Raw genomic sequence first — 23,551 nt, 5'->3', positions numbered from 1 at the left:
TGCAGTGGGCAGCTAGTGGAGTCTCAGCTGGGGCACAGTTGGGCACAGCAATACCCTGGGTCCTCGTTCTGTGTCTGTCTCACCAGCTGTGGGGGCTGAGCTGAGATGCTCACAGGAGGGTGCCCTTTGTTAAGGATTTGAGCCCCAGTGCTCATAACTGCGGGAGTTCAGGCAGCTTGGAGACAGCAGATTTCAGGACTACAGCTCGGAACATCTCTAATTCAGCTTGCTCTGGAGAGGTGGGTCTAGCACCTGATTCATACAAACAGCGGTGTGTGTGTGTGTGTGTGTGTGTGTGTGTGTGTGTGTGTGTGTGTACAGTAAGTCAGTGAAGACACATGTGGAAAGAAAAGCATGTATAAAATTGTCCCTTGCTATCCATGGGGTGTTAGCTCCTGGATCCCTTGTATACAGCAGAACCCAAAGACACCCCTTACGTAAGATGGTATAGCTTTTGCATATTGCCTACCATATCTTCCACATCCTTAGGCCGTATCTAGATCACTTATGCCTGATGTGATGTAAATGCTATGTAAATAGCTGCTACCCTGCATTATTTAGAGACCAGTGACAAGGAAAACATGTCTGCAATGTCAGTGCAGATGCCACTTTTTACCTTCTGTGGTTGGTTGACTCCACAGATGCGGAACCCATGGACTCAGGGGCTAACTGCACAAGGAGGAATAAAAAGGCTGGGCACAGTGGTACGTACCTGCACTTCCAGCACTGGGAAAGCCAAGTCCTAGGTCAGGCTGTGAGCATGGGAAGGTGGGACCTACCCTTGGGAGGCAGCTGTTGAGCATGAGCTCTTTCCCTACAGCGTCACATGTCAAATTCGCACGGGCTAGCAGATGGCCTATCTATCAGCAGCCTCCTGGACCCAGCCTTTCCACAGCAGGCTGGGGATATCCCTATAAGGTGGGACTATACCCAGTTTACAGGTGAGAACGATGAGGTGCAGAAGTATCACAAGATAAACCTACTTGGCGATTGGCTGGCTTCACAGAGTAGTATGTGGGAAACAGATGCCAGAGGGTGCATCGAGTGACCCATCTTTATCTCAGCCCCAAGATAGCCATTGGCCCACAGCACACAGTGTGCCTCCCCATTCCCGAATCCTGCTGCATCAGGTAGGAAAATGACCTACTTGGCAGGTAAGTCTCTGCACCTGGAGATAGGAGTTCAGCTCAGATCCTGAACTTCTTTGGAGAGCCCATTGGAAATCCAGTCATCCTGCAAGTCCGGAGCCACACAGACAAGTGAACGTGGGACCTGTTAGCCCGCCCCCCCTCCCCCGCCCCTTGCTGTTGAGTGTAAGCTCCTTCCCTGTCTGCGCAGCCCACAGCTCCCACATGTCAAACTCGGTATCACAAACGACACAGATCTACCAGCGACTTCCTGTCTGATTCCCGGACTCCTCCTCTTTCCCTAGCGGGCGCGGCTTTCCAGTGCCCCCAGCAGGGGGCATCCTCATCCTTCCCCTTCCGCGGTTTACCCTGGGGGCCAGATTGGCCTCCTGCCAGCAGTGCCTTCCAATCAGCAACGCCCAAGAGTCGTCCGAGGCCAACTCCCCGAATGTATTCCTGTGACTTCCTTCTGCCACAGCTACTCTATTATTTACATTTTTGCCAACTTAATATTTTTAAAGCTTTAATGATTTGTTTTGCTTTGGTCTTTTTTTTTTTTCCCCATAGTCTCACTACATTGTCCAGTCTCTAGGCTGGCCTAGAACTCCAGACAGAGCTCTAGCAATCCTCTAGCCTCATCTTTCCAGAGAACTGTGACTACAGGCATGTGCCACCATGCTGGACATCTTATATGTACTTTTAAAAAAGGAAGGTCTTTCAAGTGACTTGCCATTCTTAGGGCTAGCATCAGGATTTGGTAGGAGACTGCTGGCCTCCATTGAGGTTACAGTTGGGAACCCCAGGACCTGTCCAGGAGGGTGCCATCAGCCGGTAGGGATATAAAATCTTTGTTCTGTGGGCCTAGAGCCTGAGATTGAAGGAGCAGAGTCCGGAAATCTTTGAAAGAGGAACAGAAACAGCCCTGTTGCTGGCTAGGCTGGCTTCTAGGCCCGTGGCTGCAGGCAAGGCAGGAAGGAGGAACTTGGATATGGGGGCCAGATCCGTTGCAGGTGACAGGTGTAGGGCTTTGGGAAGGGACAGGGATTTCCCTTGCAAAATTCATTCAAACGGAGAGGGAATCTGACCCTAGGGAGATAGGCAGATAAGCAGGAGCTCCCAGGAGGCCCCCAGGGAGATCCAAGGCTAGAGGGAGGAGACAATGAGAGAGGGATTGAGGCACCTGTCACCTGTAGGAGTTTGGGAGCTGTTTCCTGGTGGCTCATTTAGATCTTGCTCTTAGCTCTACCCCTCTGGTCTTAGAATTGCTTTTCTGGGAACCATTTCTGAGCTAGCTCCCATTGTGTGTGTGTGGGGGGGCAGGCTCTCTTGTAGCTCAGGCTGGCTTAAATCCTGAGCCCCCTCCTTCTATCTCTGAGTGCTGGGACAGCCGGCTTGTGCCGCAGCTCCACAGTTTTCCCTTTGATTCTCACTAATGCTAGCTAACTTGTCTGTCTGACCTGTTCTCCCTGTGCCCACCCCTCACTCTCCCGAGTTGACTCTGACCTGCAGAGGGAATTCCAGGGCACCGGAAAGGCCTCAGTTTGTCAGGGGTGCCACAAAGATGCCTGGTGGGATCCATTGCAGAAAGCCAGGACCTCAGAGGGAAGGAAGCCATGGGTAAAGGTTCTAGCCTCCCTAGCTGGGCTAAGAAATCCGATAAGAGTGGGTTAGGTAAGAGGAAGGAGCTGGGGCCAAGCTGGGTTGGACCTGACCCTCTGGAATAGATGAGGACAGGGTAGGGATCCCGACACCCTGAGCAGGGCTGGAACAGGGCTGCTTCTGTCTTTCAGAACCTCTGGCCCCCAGGGTCCCAGCGTGTGAAGCCAGGCTCTCAATGAAGGCTGGGGGAATAGGGCTTCTCTAGGCCGTGTAGAACAGTGAAGGTTTCAGGTCTTCACTCAGAGGCTCAAAAGCCCAGAGAAGAGTCATGGGTGAAGGGCATATTGCTTCACCTGACCCTCATTTTCATTGGGAGGAAGCGTTGAGAAAGAGGAGCTGGGTGCTCGGGTAACTTTGCTTATTCAAAACACTCAATGGCAGCTGGGGCTCAGCATGGCCTGTCCCCGACTCCCACCTCCAGAGTGGACCCACCCTCCGAGGACAGAGCCCCTGCTCTGTAGAGGGCCCTTTTCCTAGAGAACTCCTCATGCGCCCCCCATCCCTATTCCAAGGCTCAGTAATGGCATCACCTACTGTCCAACACCTCACATCACTGTCTTCCAGCCTTCAGGTCAGAGCTAAGCAGAATGTCCTTGTAACAGAGGCCCTGGCTGCAGGACTTCTAGACCTCACAGCCCAGAGAAGGAAGCCCAGAACAGGAAGTGCTGAGGCAGAGGGTGGGGAGGGGACTCCCAGGAGAGGAGCCCAGCCCCCTAGGCAGAAACAGTCACTGCAGCCCCCCACTTCAGACAGAGGAGGAGGCTGATTTACAAGGCAGATCGACCAGACCCCTGCCTGAAGCTCTGAGCCCTGCATCCAGCCACTGCCCCCCTGTAGGCTATAAGAACACCCCGACTTCCGGACCAATGCTGGGCGGGTGCCTGTGAGCCCAGTCTAGCTTCCCCTCCTGTTAACTCTCCTTCCTTCCCTCCTCCTGTCTGCCGGTATTTGCCCAACCTCCCCAAAGAGGGTCACTAGACATCATGTCTCTGCTCAACCCTGTCCTGTTGCCCCCTGAGGTGAAGGCGTATCTGAGCCAAGGGGAGCGCTTCATCAAGTGGGACGACGTGAGTAGGGATGGGCCCTGGGAGTGGCGGTGCCCGGTAGCTTGGGTGCTTTGCAGAACAGGCGGGCGGGTTGGTTTATGTCTCCCAGCACCCAGGCGCCTTTGTGACTTGGCCTGGCAGCTGGCACAACAGCCTAGATAAACAAGTCTGGGGTGAGGGTGGGTGTCCCTGGCTGCTGCAGGGAAGCCTGTGTGTCTGGGAGTGAAGGGTGGACTCTATGCTTATGTATGAGAGAGAGGCGGTAGTATCGGAAAAGGTGATCTCTTTGGACCTGATTTGCCCTTTTCAAATCCCTAAAGGTGATAAAGGTTTGTTTCTAGTAATTTCAGTGTTGGCAGGGAAAATGCATACCCCTGAGCTAAGACAGCAAAAGAGGTCAGCCAGGCCACCTTCCCAGCACAGACATCCCAAGTTTGCTCTGGTGGAGGCTAACCAGCTCGACCACCCCAGTCCACAGAACAAGATATGTCCTCTCCCAGGGAAGCTGTGTTCTCCCTCAAGCTATGGCTGTGGGGTCATCACAGAAGGGCTGTGGGCCCAGTTGGAAACTTGAGGCTCAAGTTTATGGGGCCTGGGAAGGAACCTGCTGACTTCTGCTTCTCCTTGGCGGCTCAACTCAGCCTTCTACTTGCTCCTACCTGCCAGCCTGTCTGCAGGGAAGGGAAGACGGCGTTGTACCTCAGCCCACCGAGTCTCCTCTTTCCTAAACGGTCCTTCCGGGCCCTGCAAACACTGCCACTACCACAGAGTCTCTCGGTCTAGGCAGAGTAAAAAGAGGAATGTCCTCTGGGAAGGTCAGGCCTCCTTAAGAGAGCTTTAGACTATCCATAGGGCTTGGGGTTTCCAGCAGCAGGTGACATTCAGGCCACCTACAAGTATTACTTCAGCTCACTAATTGGCTTGTCTGGTTTCTCCATGCAATGAGGGGAACGGGTCTACACTCTTTGGGGCTATGCTAGGTTAAGGCATCTGGTTGCCCAAGCTGTGGGGATGAGGCCCTGCAATGACAAGTTTTGTTTTGGTTGGTGTGGAACGGTGCCGGCATGGAGGTGGCATGGAGGTGGCATGGAGGTGATGGGACATGTCTTAGGAGCCTATGGAAGGGGGGGAAGGACTCACATGAAAAGTGAAGCGATTGCTCTCAGTTCCTCTGGGCATTGTGTGTAACCTGAGTGGACAGTGGGTCACCAGAGGTAGGACATGTTATGTGGCAATCTCTCTCTCTCTCTCTCTCTCTCTCTCTCTCTCTCTCTCTCTCTCTCTCTCTCTCTCTCTCTCTCTCTAACCTGTGTGTCTGGTTGATCCATTCACTTCCCCAAGTCAGAGCACTGTGTGATCCCTGGATCCTGACTTACATGAGCAGGAATGCCCCAAGCCTTGTCACAGGACACATGACTTATGATCCAGGTTCTGCTCTCAGGTTGCTTCAGGCCAAGTTAGTAGATGGCAGGGATCTATCTCACTGTTTGATAACTGTATTGCAAGGGTTACAACCAAGCCGGATTCTGTTTAGTCTCCCACAGCCCCTTCAAAACATACTTAGAGGGAAAACCTCTCCTAGTTGTGGAAAGAAACTCAGAAAGCTATCATACATTACCCTCACCCTTGGACAGTCTAACGGTCCCCACCTTTAATCCAAGCATTTGGGAGGCAGAGGCAGGTGGATCTCTGTGAGTTTGAGGCCAGCCAGTTCCAGGGCAGGCTCCAAAGCTACAGAGAAACCCTATCTCAGAAAACCAAAACCAACCAACCAACCACACAAACAAACCGACAGAAAAAAAAAAAAACAGTCTTGTTCCAGAAACAAATTAGAAGTGAAACTCCAACCTTGCTTTCATTGTGTTTTGCTCTCCTCTTTCCAGGGCAACTGCAGGCTCAGTAGAAGGGACGATGGTGGGTTCTCAGTTCTTCCTTTTCTAGGTTCTTCTAAGTGGGGTACAGGGAGGCATGAGAATACATTTCAGGAAGCCTTTTCTGAAGGGGTGAGGCATGGTCTGGTCTTTGCAGACAGTTCAGGCTGAGGAGGCTTGAGCACTTTACTTTGGAGGTGGGAAGTACTTGGAGTCTCTTTGGATTATTTGGATGGGGGTAGGCAGTGCTCATGGTTGGATGGAAGGACTTCTGCAGAGCAGGTCCGCTGCTGTATTGTACAGAGCCTTGGTTGTACAGAGCTCAGGATCTCAGCTCCCACTGGGTCAAGCTTTCCAGGATGGTAGCAAGGAATCTGTCCCTTAGTGGAGCCATGGCCCTTGGGAACATGGAGAGGTAGAGGCATTGCTGGGGACCAGAAAGTTCACCACCTCTCCTCCAGCAACTCTCCCATCCCCAAGGCCTCCCCTGTTAGCTAGGAGAGCAAAGGGAGATGCCTTTTAACTTCTAGGAAGAACGCTGGACTCTGTCTGAATCCTTGGCCTGGGCCAGGGAGTTGACCTGAGATCTTAGAGCAGAGAGCTGACTCTTTCTCTCTGCAGGAAACTTCAATTGCCTCCCCAGTCATCCTCCGCGTGGACCCCAAGGGCTATTACTTATACTGGACATATCAGAGTAAGGTAAGACACTGTCCAATGTGTACTCTGCTAGGCCCCTCCCTGGTGGTATAGGATGGGGGCACGGGTGCAGGGGAGTAGAGGACAGCCTGGGAGAGGAGCTCCCGGGGCTCCCCTGGGCAAGGGAGGGACGCTGCAGTCACCTCCCTCCATGACTGCCCGCGGCCTACTCAGTCCTGAGTTAGTATCTCCTGGAGAGAGTGGGAAGTGACAAGGACAGTGGGTTACCAGTGGCTCCAGGTCACATCAGCGCTCAGCACGGAGGACAGGCTCAGCAGCCAGACAGAGGGGCAGGAGGAGGACTGGGGAGTTCCAGGATGGAAGACAAGGTGGGGGTTACAGCTCTTATTCCGGAGAAGGAATGGGCTAGGGGGAAAGGAGAATCCCACAAAGAGAGAGAAACGGATGAGGACAAAGTCAAGGGAGGGGTCCAGATAGTCTCGAGTGGTCTTGGCGTTCAGAGACGGCAGCAGCTGGGATTGGAGGGAATGTGTCAGCTCTCTCCATTTGCGTTCTTCATTCTCCCCTTGGCCTTTGTGTCCCCACCCTTCTTTGCTCCCACTGGGAACTGCTGCCAGGAGATGGAGTTTCTGGATATCACGAGCATCCGAGATACTCGCTTTGGCAAGTTTGCCAAGATGCCTAAGGTACGTAGGTCCAGAAGCAGCCACCAGATGCATGGGGCAAGGAACAAGTCTCCACTGGGGTTGGGGAGCCCATCTGTGGGACCAGATGATGAGTCCTGGGCTGCTAGGCAGCAAGAAGTCTCGCTCAGGCCAAGGCTGGATGGTGCAGCGGCTGCTGCTTGGCTCGCCTGGGTTCTGAGCATGGAGACTGGGCACAGTGAGCCAAGATGGCAGCAATGGAGGAGGAGGAGCCAATCCCTGCCCCTAAGTGTGCCAGACTGTCTAGGAAGAGTTTCTTCTACCCCTTGCTCCCCACTGCTTGGTGACTGCTTTGCCTGCATTTGCCTAAAGCTGGTAAGACTGAAGTGATTGACAGCTGAAGTCAGATTCCCTGAGTTAGGGAGCTAAGAATCTTTCTTCAAACAGAATTCCCAGGATTCCCAGATCCACTTCATTAGCCAAGCTCTCTGTGGGCCTCCAATGCCAGTTGCTGGAGCCAAGGGCAGGGGATACTGAAGCCTATGGTTCCTAGGTTCCTAGGTTCCATGCTATTCTGCCCCAGTGGCCTACAGTTCAAGTAGCCGATGAGGAGATTTAGGAAAAGACACGTTGGCAAGCCTGAGAGCATGCCTCTGATCCTCACTGTGTCACTGCTTCCTACAGAGCCAGAAACTCCGGGAGGTCTTCAACATGGACTTTCCAGATAACCACTTCCTGATGAAAGCCCTCACAGTGGTGTCTGGCCCTGACATGGTGGACCTCACCTTCCACAACTTCGTCTCTTACAAGGAGAATGTGGGCAAGGTGCGCTGGCAACACCTGGGTAGAGCATTGGCACTTGGGACGGCCTAGCCTTCCTGCGAGAGTCACAGGCCTGGGCCAAGGGGCTCAGGGGCACTTGTGGCCAGAAGCGTGACTTCCAGGTTCTGTGCTCTGCAGGGTTGGGCTGAGGATATACTGGCTCTCACCAAACACCCGATGACAGCCAATGCTCCCCGAAGCACTTTCCTAGACAAGATGTAAGTAACCCCGTCCGGGCCCCCACATCCGAGCTCAAGGGGTTGGCATGCCGGCTCCCAGCCTGATGGGCTACTGTCTGTTCCTCCAGCCTGGTCAAGCTTAAGATGCAGCTCAACCCTGAAGGGAAGATTCCTGTGAAGAAGTGAGTGTCCTGCATTTCCCCTCCCTGCCCAAGTTCCCTCCCTAGGCATGACTCGTGGCCTGCCTTGTACTTTACTTTGCTCTCTCAGTTTTTTCCAGATGTTTCCTGCTGATCGCAAACGAGTAGAAGCTGCCCTCAGTGCTTGTCACCTCGCAAAAGGCAAGGTGAGAAGTTCTCCATCCCCAGTCAACTCTAACTCTCACTCCCCCCAGAGAAACATGGCCGGGATAGTGATGGAGGGGGAGAGCAGAAATGACTTCACTTCCCCACCAATAGACCCAAAGCCGATAGCCCACAACCTCTGGCTACTGACACCAGGCATAAAGGTGGGATCAGGGCGAGGGGAGCAGCACTGGATTCAGAGTGGGAAAGGCTGCATCCAACAGGGCTGGCTGCAGTGTTGGGGAGGCCAGCAGCACACGGCAAGCCTTCCTGTCGTAGCCTTGGGAGTGAGCCTGGGATGCTTCCATTGCGGGGGAGCAGGACAGGGTCAGCAGGGACAGGAGACAGGCTGTGGGAGCTGACAGCTCCAGGAAGGGACCAGTGCTGCAGGGTGTTGGGGGAGAGGAGCAGGGCCGAGGGTGGAAGCTGCCAGGGCACAGACTTCGGCTCAATTCGGAAACACATTTTCCACTTCTTTTTAATTAAGCAATTAATTTTTAATTACAAGTCAGAGGCAGGGTCACCCCATGAGATGTCTTATGTGATTTACCAAAAAAAGAGCTCTCTGGGTAGATACGGCCCATTGCCAAGGTTCAAGCCTGGCTCAGGGAGTGGTGTTAGTCCTCAAGCCCTTGTCCACCTTGGCCAGTGCCCTTGTTTAATTATAGCCCTCACCCGTGAGAATTGAGAACAGTAGGAATGAGTAAAACTAAAGACTCTAAGCATCTATCCTTACGAACCACATGAGGCATACTCTGTTATAGGCCCAGGTTCGACATCACTGCTGGCCCCATGTGCGGCCAGGCACACTGGATGCCAGGCTGAGGTGAGGAGAAGGTGGCCGGGGCTCCTGAGGCGGTGCTTGCCTGCTTGTAGTAATACCCACCCACCTCTCCTCTGAGCCAGTCCCTGGCTGTGTCCCTATTGGTCTGCTTCCCTTGTGCCCCAGTAGAGGCCACTGACTGGCTTCGGAGGCCGAGCTGGGCTGGGGGAAGACCCTCACCTCCCGATTAAGATCCAAGCTGATTTCTCAGTGTGGTCCTGAGTGGTATTTGCTGTTTGTTTTGTTTTCTGGAGGAACACAAGGAAAAGCACAGAACCCTAGAGCTGCAGTCTCAGGCAGCTGTGAGCTACCTGATGTGAGTGCAGGGAGTCGAACTCGGGTCCTCTGCAAGATCAGTGTTGGCTCTTGACCATTGAGCGGTTTCTCCAACCTCCATCTTATTCCTGAAGAGTGCTGTTCACTCACCCTGAAGCTCATGTTTGACTGGCTGTCAGTGAACTTCAGGATCCACTCACTCCCAGCCCTAGGGCTATAAACACACACAGCACTGAGCCCAGCATTTATGTGGGCTGGGGATCTGAATCAGGTCCTCATGCTTGCTCAGCCGGTACTTGAACAGCCAAGCCATCTCCTCATTCTTTTGGGTTGTCTTTTGGTTGTTGAATTATCACTTAACAGATAATTGATTTGCAAATATTTTATCTAATTCTGTGGATTATCTGTCCTTCTCTCTCTCCCTCCCTCCTTCTCTCCATTCCTTCCTTCTTAGCTCAGGCTAGCCTTCAGTTCCTTGATGGTATCTTTAAAGCACGCATATTTTAAATTTTGATGGAGTGTGATTTTTATCCCGTTGTGTGTGTGTCTCTATTTGTGGTTTGTTTGGTGTGTGTGCGCGCGTGCGTGCGTGTGCGTACGCTTACGTGTGTACGTGCTCTGGGTCTTGTGCATATTAGGCAAATACTCTGCTATTGTTGAACTGTTTTCTTTTTCCCTCCAATTCTGTTACATTACCTCTCATGTTTCAGGGCTCTACTGTTAAGTGCATTATTTGTCTGTGTTCAAATAGTTTCTTTAGATGATTTATCCTTCACTTAAGAAGGGAAGAAAAGGAAGTGAAAGCCCAGTGCTTGAGCAGGAAAGCAGCGCCCCTTTGCTTGTGGCATTTTATACTCCTTAAGTATCCAAAATCATCGTCAGAGCAAGCCAGCTAGCTGGTGCTGCCGGATGGCAAGCCCCTTGAGGTGTGCATGCCCGTGTGACGGCTGCCTGTTTGCCCTGGGGGCTCTTTCTGATCAGGCCACCTTTCCCAGAGCTGGTGGTAGGCTGTGGTGAGTCTTAGCTCTGAGCAGATGAGATGAAGGATAACAAGGTGACTGTTCTTCCAGAACGATGCTATCAATCCCGAGGATTTCCCAGAGTCTGTATACAAGAGCTTCCTCATGAGTCTCTGTCCTCGGCCAGAAATCGATGAGATCTTCACTTCTTAGTGAGTCCCTTGGGCTGGGCATGGAGTAGCAGCAAAGAGGCAGTTCACAAGGTAAGAGGGCAGCCCAGGCCTGTAGGCCCAAAGACTACGTCTGTGCCCCTTTCTCTGGCCTGCAGCCATGCTAAAGCTAAACCCTACATGACCAAGGAGCATCTGACCAAATTCATCAATCAGAAGCAGCGAGACTCTCGACTCAACTCCTTGCTGTTCCCACCAGCTCGGCCTGAGCAGGTGCAGGCCCTCATCGACAAGTACGAGCCCAGCGGCATCAATGTGCAGAGGGGTGAGGATTAAGGAGCCCCTACTTCCTGGAGTCTCATCCGCCCTGGGAACTGAGTTGCAGCCGTGACTGCTTGCCATCCGCTGTCTTGCAGGCCAACTGTCACCAGAGGGCATGGTCTGGTTTCTCTGTGGACCAGAGAACAGTGTGCTAGCCCACAATGCACTGCTGCTCCACCATGACATGACACAGCCACTGAATCACTACTTCATCAATTCCTCACACAACACCTACCTGACAGGTGGGTGCTGGAAACCCTGTGTCCGGCTGCCCCAGGCTCTGGATTCTCCAGGGATGCTTCTCAACTCCTGCCTGCCCTGCTAACAGGACAGACAATGAGGTTGGGAGGGGGCTGGCCTGGCTGGGAGTGACGCCCTTGCCCCTTCTCTCCACGGGCTCAGCTGGCCAGTTCTCTGGCCTTTCCTCGGCTGAGATGTACCGCCAGGTGCTGCTGTCTGGCTGCCGTTGTGTAGAACTGGACTGTTGGAAGGGGAAGCCCCCTGACGAGGAGCCCATTATCACCCATGGCTTCACCATGACCACAGATATTTTGTTCAAGGTGGGTCTTGTGGTGTGGAGGCTGACTACAGTGGCCACCAGAAAGGGGCTGAGTAGAAGCTTTCTGAAGTTAGGGGAACCAAGCCGAATGGAGAACTATCTGGAATGCCTCAAGCTGCCTCGGAGAGGCACCATGGGAAGGGACACCGAGGGGAGGAGTCCTGTGGGGAGGGCCACCACGGGGAGAGGCTACCCTCTTTACAGAGTTCCTTTCTCCTGTAGGAAGCAATTGAAGCCATTGCAGAAAGTGCCTTTAAGACCTCCCCCTATCCAGTCATCTTGTCATTTGAAAACCACGTGGACTCGTGCGTATCCAGGCCTACTCAGCCTAATTCTCGACTGCACCCCAGCCTCTTGCCTGAACCCCACCCACTCACTGGACTGCTCCCGGCCTCTAGTCCTTCACTGAGCTCTCTGATCTCAATACAGCCTCCTTGGGGCCTCAGCTTCTCCTTCCTGTGTTCCTATCTCCCCCACTTCCTGGGCCTCTGATCTGGGCCATTAGGGCACAAAAGGTGGGCCAGAGAATTGGTACTAAACTATTAACCCCTCCTTTACTTTTGCTCTCTCCTACCAGACCCCGCCAACAGGCTAAGATGGCTGAATACTGCAGGACCATGTTTGGAGACACCCTGCTCACAGATCCCCTGGAAAAGTTTCCCGTGAGTGCAGTCTTGTGTGGCATCTGGACCTGGGGAAAGGTGGAACCAGGTTAGGAGGGTGGAGATACTTGAGTTTCTTTGCTTGGATTGTGAGTCTGGGCTCCTGTCAGCACCCTGCCGTGTGTCAGACAGTGTGCTAGAACTAGGGTCTACTAGTGATGACACTTGAGAGGCTGAGGCAGGAAGACCTCAAGTTTCATGCCAACCAGGACTGCATAGGGAGACCATCTAAAACAAACAAACAAACAAAACCAAACTAACCCAAACTCCACAGTTGCTGTCCCAGGTTTCTGACCCTCTTCATGAGAAGATGAACAAGTATCCAGGCCAGATACAGCCAGTGGTTGCTATGGGAAACAGTGCTTGGGAGTTAGAGGATCAGGGAAGGCTTCCTGGAGGGATGTGAATGGTTAAAATGAAATCTGGGAGATGACAAAGTCCCAGTGAGCATGGGAAAAGTTCATTCTAGTCAGAAGGAATGGGCAAAAGAGGCATTACTGCCAAGGGACAGGCAATGTTGGTCAAGTGGGAATTCAAGGTGAGAGGGGCCATGGCAGCCAGCGAGGCGACAGACAGGCCCCGCCCAGCTTGGGGGCACACACCACGAAGGAGCAAGGGTGCCCACCCACCTTTCCCTTCCCACAGCTGAAACCTGGCGTCCCTCTGCCCAGCCCTGAGGACCTCCGGGGCAAGATCCTCATTAAGAATAAGAAGAACCAGTTTTCTGGGCCAACATCCCCGGGCTGCCCTGGTGGACAGAAGCCTGGTGGGGAGGCTGAGGGCGACTGCCCACCTAGTGTCTCCACAGAGGATGGCACAGGTGAGTGAGTAACAGAAACGGGTGGGGTTTGGGGAGAGCCAGCCCTGACAAAACCGTGTGGCAGTGTGGACTGGTGAGCACCGGACTGAGGCAGAGGAGGCGGAGGAGGACGAAGAGGAAGAGGAGGAGTCAGGAACCCTGGACGAAGAAGAGATAAAGAAGATGCAGTCGGATGAGGTGTGTGGGGGCAGCCTCTCTGCCGTCTCCACTGTGGCGCCCTCTGGGTGGGCGTGGGCCGCAGCCTGGACTCCGTACTGTTCCTGCCTTCACTCTCCCGCTTGATCTCCAGGGCACGGCAGGCTTGGAGGTGACAGCTTATGAGGAAATGTCCAGCCTCGTCAATTATATCCAGCCCACCAAGTTCATTTCCTTCGAGTTCTCTGCACGTACGTACTTTAGTCCAGGGAGGTGGGGGAGAGAAGGCAGGCTGGGTTCAGAAGGCTGCACTGAGGTCCTTGTCTATAAATACCCAGTTGAGGAGTCAGGCAAAGGGCTTGTTTAAGTGACAGTGGCTCCCAGAAGAACTTGGCAGCGAATGGAATGTTCTGGAGTGTGTCAGTGACAGGCAGGTCGTTATGACAGGCCACCTCAGCCAGATCTGTCTGGGGCTTCTGGAGTTTCCTAAAGTTTTGCAGCTCCCAAGCCTGAATTATATTAAGTGCTGCCCCAAGTCTAAGAGCCTCAGTCCTGGAGGTAAGAGTTTCTAGGAGAGTGTGCCTTTAATCCTAGCACTGGGGATGCAGAGGCTTGTGAATCTCTGAATTAGAGACTACATAGTGAGTTTCAGAACAGTCGGGGCTCTACATAAAGAAATCCTGTCCAGAGAGAGGCAGAGGGAGAGGCTTCCCACGAGGGGGCAGAAGGCAGAGAGAGAAACCTCCTGATGCTCTCCTAACTCCATTGGCTCCTTCCTCTTGTGTGTGTCTACAAGCTGTTTGCCCTGATCTTTTCAGGGTGCATTGAGTGCATCTCCCACCCTCATGTGTCTCCCCAGTAGGAGCACTTTCTGAACACTCCTGTGCGGTTGGTTCTCTGCCACACTGAGTCCCCATGCCCAACCTTATAACCTGTTCTGTTACCTGGACACACCCAGAATGTGCTCTGGAGGGACAGGGTACCCCACAGAGTGGGCTCTGGAGGGTTAGGGTACCGCACAGGGTGTGCTCTGGAATGATGGGGTACCACACAGAGTGTGCTCTGGAGGGACAGGGTACCGCAGAGTGTGCTCTGGAGGGACAGGGTACCACACAGGGTGGGCTCTGGAATGATGGGGTACCACGCAGAGTGTGCTCTGGAGGGTTAGGGTACCGCACAGGGTGGGCTCTGGAATGATGGGGTACCGCACAGAGTGTGCTCTGGAATGATGGGGTACCACGCAGAGTGTGCTCTGGAGGGACAGGGTACCTCACAGGGTGGGCTCTGGAGGGACAGGGTACCGCACAGGGTGTGCTCTGGAATGATGGGGTACCGCACAGGGTGTGCTCTGGAATGATGGGGTACCGCACTGCCCTGTGCACTCGCTTTTTTTTAAAGATTTATTTATTTATTACATATACACCAGATTGAATTGCAGATGGTTGTGAGCCACCATGTGGTTGCTGGGAATTGAACTCAAGACCTCTGGAAGAGCAGTCAGTGCTCTTAACCTCTGAGCCATCTCTCCAGCCCCTGTGCACTTGCTTATTGCTTGCACATTTCACTCCCTGTAAATGTCAAGGCCTGGGTATCCTTGAGGCCAAAGTCCCCTTGATGGGGGCTTGCAAGAAGGCCTGGGACCCTTCCAGTGAAAATGGCCTTGGCCACCACCTATACTCAGGGACAGCCAATAACAAACAACATATGAGTTTTGTGTGTCCCCAGCTATTCTTTCACTAGGTGTATGGCCTACAAGTTCCTAATACTCTGGACTCAGCTTCATATGGCTGCCACACCCTCCACGCCCATCCATAGCACGTAGCCCTCACTCGTTAGGACACTGGTTCAGGTTCCCTCCTGTTGCGTGTCCACTGTGAAGTCCCTTTACCCCAGCACATTTATCCGACACATTCCTCTCCAATCTGGCTGCTAAACCCTGAGACCACAACAGAGTCCTCAGAGTCCAGGGTTGGAAGCATTGCTCTATGGAGGAAGGTACCACAAAAGGACAGGGCTGAGAGAGAGGACAGCCTGATGTGGACTTCCCCTCCCTTTCTCCCCTGCACAGAGAAGAACAGAAGTTATGTCATCTCTTCCTTCACGGAGCTCAAGGCCAATGAGCTGCTCTCCAAGGCCTCGATGCAGTTTGTGGAGTATCCTTGAAGCTTCACCAGCCAACGTCCCTGGTGGGATGGGTCTTGGGGGGAGGGCTTTGGGGTCCTGCTGGTGCAAGTGGCCTTGGTCAGATCCTATACTCAGCAACAGCTACAATAAACGCCAGATGAGCCGAGTGTATCCCAAGGGCACACGCATGGACTCTTCTAACTACATGCCCCAGATGTTCTGGAATGCTGGATGCCAGATGGTTGCCCTCAATTTCCAGACAATGGGTGAGAACACTCCTAGACCCCAAGAACCCTCCCCTGGGCCCTGTCTAGCCCATTTTTACCCCTTCCTGGGGGATCTTTGATACATACTGGATATGGTGTTTGTGTAGGCTCTGGGACTATGTCCTGGTATGTGAGCACATCGGGGAGGGGAACATTCCCTTGATGCCCGTTCGGCTGTTCATATATTGGAACATACGTAAGAGACCAAGGCTGACATGGGTTCTGGCTGCTCTGTTTGGCTGTGTTTTTGGTAATACCTGTGCCGGTTATCCCAGATCCACGGTGAGTTTGCAGCCCAGTCACGTCATTGCTCCCTGCTGACTCTAGACTGAGGACCCTTCCTGAGAGGCTAGACACCCCAAGGACCTGGGGTGGGATCTGAGAAACCCTCACCCTCGTGATCTACCCAGATCTCCCCACAGCCAAGGCAAGAAAGGCTGGAAGGTATTGAAGAGACTGAGAATGGACTGACTCCACCGTCCTCTCTGCGTTCTCTCACACCCCAGACCTGCCAATGCAGCAGAACATGGCACTGTTTGAGTTCAACGGGCAGAGTGGATACCTCCTGAAGCACGAGTTTATGCGCAGGCTGGACAAGCAGTTCAACCCGTTCTCGGTGGACCGCATTGATGTGGTGGTAGCCACCACCCTTTCCATTACGGCAAGGCCCAGGGCTGACGAGGGGCTGGGAGGGCTGGGCTCTTGAGAAGGAAGGCAGAGAAGCCCACCCCTCTACTCCAACCCCCTTCCCCGATATCCTGAAGACTTCAGCCCCAGCCACTTCATGCATTAGCAAGTTGCCTTGGAAACTGCCTCCTCCTCAGCACAGGAGTCTGCCTCTTGGTCCCCATGGAAACCAAGGGGAAGGGCTGAGGTTCCAGTGGGGGAGGGGAGAGGGACTGGGCCACGTTGGGCAGCAGGAGCTCAGGCTCCAGACCAGAGGGAAAATGTTTGGTGCCTCCTTCTTGTCTAAGGAGAAATGTGGGTGGCCCACCTCTCCCCTGAGTGCCGGAAGCACCCAGGTCCTCAGAGCTCGGCTGCAAAGCTTGGCTTCTGATGGCCAGTGCTGAAAGGGGATTTCCTTAATACCCATGATAGATACTTAGCTCTATGGAGACAAAAGCCCAGGGGCTTAGGAACTAGTGTATGTGGGGTATCTAATGCTGGTCTCCATGGGCCCTCACCCTCAGGTGATCTCGGGGCAGTTCCTGTCAGAGCGCAGCGTCCGCACCTATGTGGAAGTGGAGCTGTTTGGCCTCCCAGGAGACCCCAAGAGGCGCTATCGTACCAAGCTGTCACCTACCACTAACTCCATCAATCCTGTCTGGAAAGAGGAGCCCTTTGTCTTTGAGAAGGTGCTAGGGTTGGGGCTGGCATTGGGGTCTGTCCCTAGTTCCTGACTTTTGCTTACAGAGAAGAAAAAACAACGGGAGAGGGGCTCCTTGACCTACTGCTTCCTCTCTCAGAAGTCTCAAACACAAGTTCATTAGGTGTGTGTGTGTGTGTGTGTGTGTGTGTGTGTGTGTGTGTCTGTGTGTCTCTGTGTCTGTCTGTGTGTGTGTGTTGGGAAAGAGCTTGGACAAGTTAGGATTTGAGGTGGAAACATGAATTCCTGTGAGGGGTTGATGGGCCTCTTTTGTCTCCTTGGTTGGCAAAGCTACCAAGGGCTATTTGCATGGGGCTCACTGTCCGGGGCTGCACATCTAACCCTTTTCCCCATGTGAGCCTGACACAAACTGTAAGATGTCTGTATGTGCCATAGGGTACGACTTCTGCCTAACCTCACCAAATCTGGTAATGCCTGTCAGGTTCTCTCTCTGGCACCGAGACTCCTGGAGATGGGGGAGGGACAGCTTGGCTCCCCCATGCCCACTCTTCATTCTCTCCTGTCCTTAAACTACCTCTAGATCTTGATGCCTGAGCTGGCTTCCCTCAGGATAGCTGTGATGGAAGAAGGCAACAAATTTCTTGGACACCGAATCATCCCCATCAATGCCTTACATTCTGGTAAAGAATGGACCTCTTACCTACTTGCTGAGACACTAAGATGGAAACCGGCATCCCATGGAGGGGTGGGGGGGCTTCAGGCAGGGTCTCTGAGGCCTCACCAGCTTCATGTCATCATCTTATCTAAGGAGTGGGACAGGAATAGACTTTCTCCCTGACCTGTGGGAACTCTGCCCACCTCACAGAATGCCCATGCTTTTCTGGAGCTTCTGTTACAGATTCCTGAGCAGCTGGCGTCTATGGGCACTTAGAATGTGTGAGAGGAGCCGAGGAGGTGGCCCAGCGGGTAGAGACACTCGCTGCCAAGCCCGATGATCTGAGTTTGACCCTAGGCAGGCCTCACATGGTGAAAAGAGAGAACCTGTTCCCACAGGCTGTCCTCTGACCTCTGCATGCATGTGTACATGCGTGCACACCCAAAGTAGACACACAAGCGTGTGATAGAAACGCTTTCTCATAATAAACAGATGAGGCTGATGGATGAGGAAGTTAACCTAACCTGCCCCAAGTCACACAGTAGGGAAGCATAGCATTCCACTTAAGACCCTGGCCCTGAAGCCAGACGTCCTAAATGCTGTTTGTGCGGTCCTGGGCAGGAGTGGGCTCTGGCTTGCCATCACCATCCCCTGCATCATGTTCACTAGGCTACCACCACTTGTGCCTGCGCAGTGAGAGCAACATGCCTCTTACCATGCCTGCCCTCTTTGTCTTCCTGGAGATGAAGGACTATGTGCCTGACACGTGGGCAGGTAGGAGACCTGTGGCATGCCGGGGGACCCAGACCGTCTGTTCCCTTTCCCTTCCTTAAGCCGGCAGCTCAAGTGGAACAAGAAGGGTTGGTAGGAGGCTCCTTCCAGGCCCAGCTTCATACCTACCAGGCTGGCCATGTCCCCTGCTTCCCAGATCTTACTGTGGCGCTCGCCAACCCCATCAAGTACTTCAATGCCCATGATAAGAAGTCTCTGAAGTTCAAGGAGGTGACAGGAAGTCTGCCTGAGGTCTGTGTTGCCTGGACTCTGTCCAAATCTTCCAGGAGCTGTGGAATGAGTGGGGGGGGCATCTCCTGCTCAGGGGAAGGGGTGTTAGAGCCGCCTTTCTAAGAGGCTGTCCTCATACAGAAGCCCTTCCAGTCCGGGATTCCTGTTGCCAGCCAGTCCAATGGGGCATCAGTCTCAGCGGGCAATGGGTCGACAGGTAGGTAGTTCTGGGCCCACCTGCCTTGTATATACCTCTCCACCTCTCCCACCATAGTCATAGTCCCCCAAAGACTAACGTTTTCGTCTGGGGAGGGAGGATCTGGGTCTGAAGCCTCAGCACTAGAAAGGGGTAGTTGCAGAGAGCTCAAACTGCAACCCTGCAGGATCCAAAATGAGGTGCCCCCAAGGCACCTGACAGTCCAGTCCTGTGCTCTTACAGCACCTGGGGCCAAGGCCAAGGAGGAAGCTACGAAGGAAGTGGCAGGTAAGGCCTGCTGAACCTGTGGTCTTGAGATAAGGGGCCTCGAACTGGGGGGGTGGGCAGCAGGGTAGGGAGGACTCTATAGGTGGCTTGCTGTCTTCACCTTGCCTCCTCAGAACCGCAGACCGCCAGCTTGGAGGAGCTGAGGGAGCTGAAGGGTGTGGTGAAGTTGCAGCGGAGACACGAGAAGGAGCTTCGAGAGCTGGAGCGGCGTGGAGCCAGGCGCTGGGAGGAGCTGCTGCAGCGTGGCACCGCACAGCTGGCAGAACTCGGGGCTGCAGCCTCCGGCTGTAAGCTCCGCCCGGGCAAGGGCTCCCGCAAGAAGAGGTAAAGGAGTCAACAGCGTCCTGCCCTCCCCCAGAGTATTGGCGCCTGGCTCAGGGCCTGTTCTCACGTGGCTTCCGCAGGACCCTGCCCTGTGAGGAGACTGTCGTGGTGGCGCCTAGCGAGCTTCCCGAGGGTGCAGACCCGCGTGTTCGGGAGCTGAAGGACAGGCTGGAGCAGGAGCTGCAGCAGCACGGCGAGGAGCAGTACCGCTCTGTCCTCAAGCGCAAGGAGCAGCATGTGACCGAGGTGTGGGACTTGGCGGCGGCAGCAGCAGCCAACCCCACCCCTTCTGTGCAGCCAAAGGCTTCTGGCTAAGCCCGTCTTCTTCCTTCTCAGCAAATCGCCAAGATGCTGGAGCTGGCCAGAGAGAAACAGGCTGCTGAACTCAAGACCTTCAAGGAGACCTCAGAAACGTGAGATCTCCTCCCTTGTCTGCCTGCTCCTACCTCCTGCCAAAGGCCGCAGCTCACTGCCTGTCTCCTTCTCCCTGTCCCCTGCAGTGACACCAAAGAGATGAAGAAAAAACTGGAGGCAAAGAGACTGGAACGAATTCAGGCCATGACCAAAGTCACCACAGACAAGGTGGCCCAGGAGAGGTAAGGCCTGAAGGGGAAGCTCAGCTGAACAGCCAAGGTTTCCCTACATGGGATCCTAACTCGCTTCCCACAGACCTGCGTCTCTCTCTCCCGGCCCTTAACAAGTTGGTCCTACTGCTGTATCTCAGTTTCCCTTGAGCAAAACACAGATGCCAACACTGCCTAAGCAGAGAGGAGCAATAGAGGGAAACCACACACAAAGAGAGGGGGTGGACGTCTGTGCTCCCCACCTGGATGCCGTTAAGTCAGTGTGTTTCAGTGAGAATGCAGGCTCCCGGTGCCCCCTCTCCTGCTCCTGACTGCTGCTTCAATGTTGGAGTTCTTATTTGTCAAGCCCGTAGGACCCTGTCCCCCAGGCGTGCCCCTTTATAAGACTCCAATTATATCAACAGGCTCAAGAGAGAGATTAATAACTCCCACATCCAGGAAGTGGTGCAGGCTATCAAGCAGGTACGCAGGCTGGGTGGGTATGTGGCTGTCTTTCCTGGGAGCCCTTATGGCACGCTGTCCAGAAGTGTCCGTGCAACTAGGGATGGGAGGAGGTACTCTGAGGTTCTGGCCTGGGTATAGAGGCGGGGTGCCAGTCTGAGGGGAACTGTGCGGGAACATGGGTTAGCCAGTTGTGGAAGAGTGGGATGGGATGGGGCAGGGAGGAAGGCTTCCTGAGGTGCTGGGGAGTGGAAAGAGGGAGGGAAGCCCTGCTGAGAACGGACCTAAAGCTCCTTCCCTGGGCACTGCTGACCTCAGGGACAGGCCTCGCACTGCCTGTGGCCTGACCTTGTCAGGCACTGTGTATGCCAAGTGCTTCCTGTGAATGTTCCCATGTAATCCTTCACACTCTAAGTACTATCACCTCATCTTACAAAGTGAAAAAGAAAAAAAATCTGCCCAGAGGTTAAGGCATTTGTTCTAAGTCTCACTGCTGGTTAGCTGAGGTTAGAACTGGAGCCCAACCTCGACTATACTGTCCTGATCCTCCGACTCTCAGATGACAGAGACCCTGGAGCGGCACCAGGAGAAGCTGGAAGGGAAGCAGACAGCCTGCCTGGAGCAGATCCGGGAGTTAGAAAAGCAGGTGAGAGGATCTCTATCTTGGCCCCAGTGGAGCCAAGCGAGATCTAGGGTGGGAAGGGGCCCAACCCCAGCGGCTCTGGGCAAGAGGTGAGGGAAGGGGACCATCAAATCTCACCAGTGGGTCACAGGCAAGTTCTCATGGTGTCCTGAGGTCCTTTCAGATGAGACATCTCTGCAGATTACTTCATCTTTCTCTTGGGAGGTTCTCTGATGGGCTCCACTGTCTCTACCTCGCCCCGTCTCTTGGGAACTCTGACTAGACTAGGCATCCTAGTATTCGCTAGTCCAGGGTTGGAGGTGGTGGGCAGGGCCCCTTCCTGCCTCAGGTAATGACCCCCTGCTGTTCCTACAGTTCCAGGAGGAGGCCCTGGCAGAGTTTGAGGCCAGGATGAAGGGCCTGGAGACTGAAGTAAAGGAATCAGTGAGGGCTTGCTTCAAGGCCTGCTTCCCCTCTGAAACAGAGGACAAGCCTCAGAGGGCCTGTGAGGCCTCAAGGGAGTTGTGCCCACAAGAACTACCCATGGACAAAGCAGACACCCAGGAGAGCCGTCTCTGATGCCACCATCTCACTCAGACATGGTCCCATTCCCTAGAAGAAGAGAACCCTAATAACAGAGACTGTGGAGCCTGTGGCTCTGTTGGATGCTGCAGCCCCTTCTCATCCGGATAAAGGTAGGAAGAAGAGACCATCAGGACAAGAGACCGCTTGGAACCCAAGTCTTTCTCTAAGCTGGCTGCTGACCATGCCACCTATATTGCTCATTGGAGGCAAAGGAGTATGGACTAAGAGAAGAACCTGCGTTCTGGTCTCCCCCTCTGCCTTTCCTAGTGTGCAACTAATGGCCTTCCAGGAAAGCTCATTTTCCTTTCCTTTACTCTTGGCTCCCGCAGAGCTAGATCCAAGCCCTCCTGCCTTGATGTGGTACCCTACACAGGCTTAAGGACACATCTCAGGCCTGCCTTGAGTACAGAGTGTTGCCAACCCCTTAAGGCGGAGCCTGGTACTGCCCCAAAGCTTTCTAGGGATGGCTACTTCCAGAATGGCAGCAAAAGCCCCTGCCCTTACCTCCTGCCTGTGGGGAAAGGTGACTGCATGGAGTTTCCTCGGCTGCCCAAGCACTGGAGCTTGAAGGGAGACTAGCTTCTCTGCTGCTCTCTCTCCCTGCTCTGAACTTGGTTCACCCTTTTTTTCTGGGTCTCAGTCCGGCATTTCCTATCAGGGACCTCAGCCCTATCAGGCGGGTTGCTTGCCGAGTTCACCATCGTTTTCTTTCCTGGATGTATGTGGTTTATTTATTTTTCTCCTTCCCATGCCTATCAAAGAACCATAACCTGGAATTTCCTGCCTTAGGCTGGCCTCTGTTCTCAGGTTAGGAAAAGACAGCAGGGGAATGCCTCTGAATGCCTCTGAAATGAAGCTACTTAGATGGGGATGGGGAGGGTCCCCTGGGAGCCTTCTGAGGCCCCATAAAATGACCGCCTCTGGCATGGAACAGGAGTTGCTTCCCCATCTGTTGGCCCTGATGCCAGAGCCATTGGAGGATGATGTCATTCCCCCTTCTCCACTCCCCCACAGATGTGGCCTTCCTTGTCTCCACCCTCAGGGCTGGTGCCGAAGTTCCCAGTACAAAAGTGCACCCCGCCCTCTTGGTAACCCCAAACCTTTAGGTTATCAGGGCCTCTTTAGGAAGAGCTAGAGTGAGCATGTGCTTGGGGACCTGCCTCTGCTGTGGTTGATTCTTGCTCTTGCTGGAGGCAGGGTTTGTGGGCAGCCCTTTACCACACCTTCAGCTCCGTCCCAAATCCCAAATGGGGCTGGCAGGGTGGGGCGATTCTGGGAAGAGGTTGTTTTCTTATCTGAGCGTTACAACAGATGCCATTAACTTCGAGCACCTGTGCCCTTGGAAAATGAACAGGGACACCCTCCCCTGTCCCTCTCAGGGCCTGTCCCCAGGGGTCCCTACCAGTACTTGACCACAGGGTAAAGCTAAAGCCTGAAATTTGTCAGCCAACCTCTCCATCATAGCCACATTGGATACCACCAGGGTGAGACATCTACACTCCAGAGCAAAGCCCTGACCTTAACCTACTCCAGAAGTCCTATTTTTCCCTTCCCTCCTACTTCCTGGGGCTAGGATCCAGACTGAGAGGACCTCAGTGAGCCAGGTACATGGGCATCCATCAGGACCAGCACAGCCACTGGGCAATAGCCACAGTCAATACCCATGAACCTACAGAGCAAGGAGAAACTGCCTTCAGTTCTCCTCTTGCCGGGCCAGGATGGAAGTGAGCAGCCCAGGAATGGGAAGGGGGTGCAATCCTGCCTCCTGAAGGGGCCTCTGAATGGCTTTTCAAGTAGTCTGGATACCCACTTGCCTGCTTTCAATTTGATGCCTAAGGACCTGTTCTCCCCCTGGGCAAATGCTGTCTCTAGGCCTTGGAGAGAAGCTAATCTCTGGTCACAGGGGAAGTACAGAGGAAGAGTTGATGCTGTCCCTTGGACCCTGGGCACTGGTCAGGTGAAAGACACCTGGGCTCCATCCGTGTTGTACCTCAGCACCAGGACCCCTTTCCACTCATGATCCATTTATTTTGCATGGAGAAGGGTCCTCATCCCTTAGCAGT

General features: G+C 53.9%; 1 protein-coding gene across 4 annotated transcripts; it reads left to right on the top strand.

Annotated features, from left to right (window-relative positions):
- The first annotated feature begins 3,494 nt into the window (after positions 1-3,494).
- Plcb2 (phospholipase C beta 2) lies at positions 3,495-22,264 on the top strand. 4 transcript variants are annotated; one of them, XM_021230949.2, is made up of 33 exons: positions 3,495-3,619; positions 3,754-3,853; positions 6,325-6,402; positions 6,978-7,046; positions 7,689-7,829; positions 7,965-8,044; positions 8,134-8,187; positions 8,276-8,351; positions 10,519-10,619; positions 10,736-10,902; positions 10,994-11,140; positions 11,301-11,458; positions 11,680-11,762; positions 12,035-12,119; positions 12,765-12,939; positions 13,004-13,116; positions 13,229-13,325; positions 15,143-15,227; positions 15,340-15,464; positions 15,971-16,125; positions 16,655-16,819; positions 17,372-17,471; positions 18,116-18,220; positions 18,375-18,469; positions 18,590-18,665; positions 18,888-18,932; positions 19,046-19,256; positions 19,337-19,502; positions 19,593-19,669; positions 19,757-19,852; positions 20,245-20,302; positions 20,841-20,927; positions 21,279-22,264. In XM_021230949.2, the coding sequence occupies exons 2-33, from the start codon at positions 3,770-3,772 to the stop codon at positions 21,480-21,482; spliced, it is 3,558 nt and encodes a 1,185-aa protein (XP_021086608.1). In that variant the 5' UTR covers positions 3,495-3,619; positions 3,754-3,769; the 3' UTR covers positions 21,483-22,264. The 4 variants fall into 4 exon arrangements, 3 of the variants coding, with proteins under 3 accessions (XP_021086608.1, XP_021086613.1, XP_040601971.1); XM_040746037.1 differs by lacking the exon at positions 18,888-18,932 and having other exon boundaries at positions 3,530-3,853; XR_002384118.2 differs by lacking the exons at positions 19,337-19,502; positions 19,593-19,669; positions 19,757-19,852; ... (1 more) ...; positions 20,841-20,927; positions 21,279-22,264 and having other exon boundaries at positions 3,523-3,853; positions 18,832-18,932; positions 19,046-19,150.
- The last annotated feature ends 1,287 nt before the right edge of the window (positions 22,265-23,551 follow it).

Source organism: Mesocricetus auratus, unplaced genomic scaffold (assembly GCF_017639785.1).
Source record: "Mesocricetus auratus isolate SY011 unplaced genomic scaffold, BCM_Maur_2.0 Super-Scaffold_100004, whole genome shotgun sequence".
Lineage (NCBI taxonomy): Eukaryota > Metazoa > Chordata > Mammalia > Rodentia > Cricetidae > Mesocricetus > Mesocricetus auratus.
The sequence above is the reverse complement of the archived record's forward strand: the minus strand, read 5'-3'. Positions and strand labels throughout refer to the sequence as shown.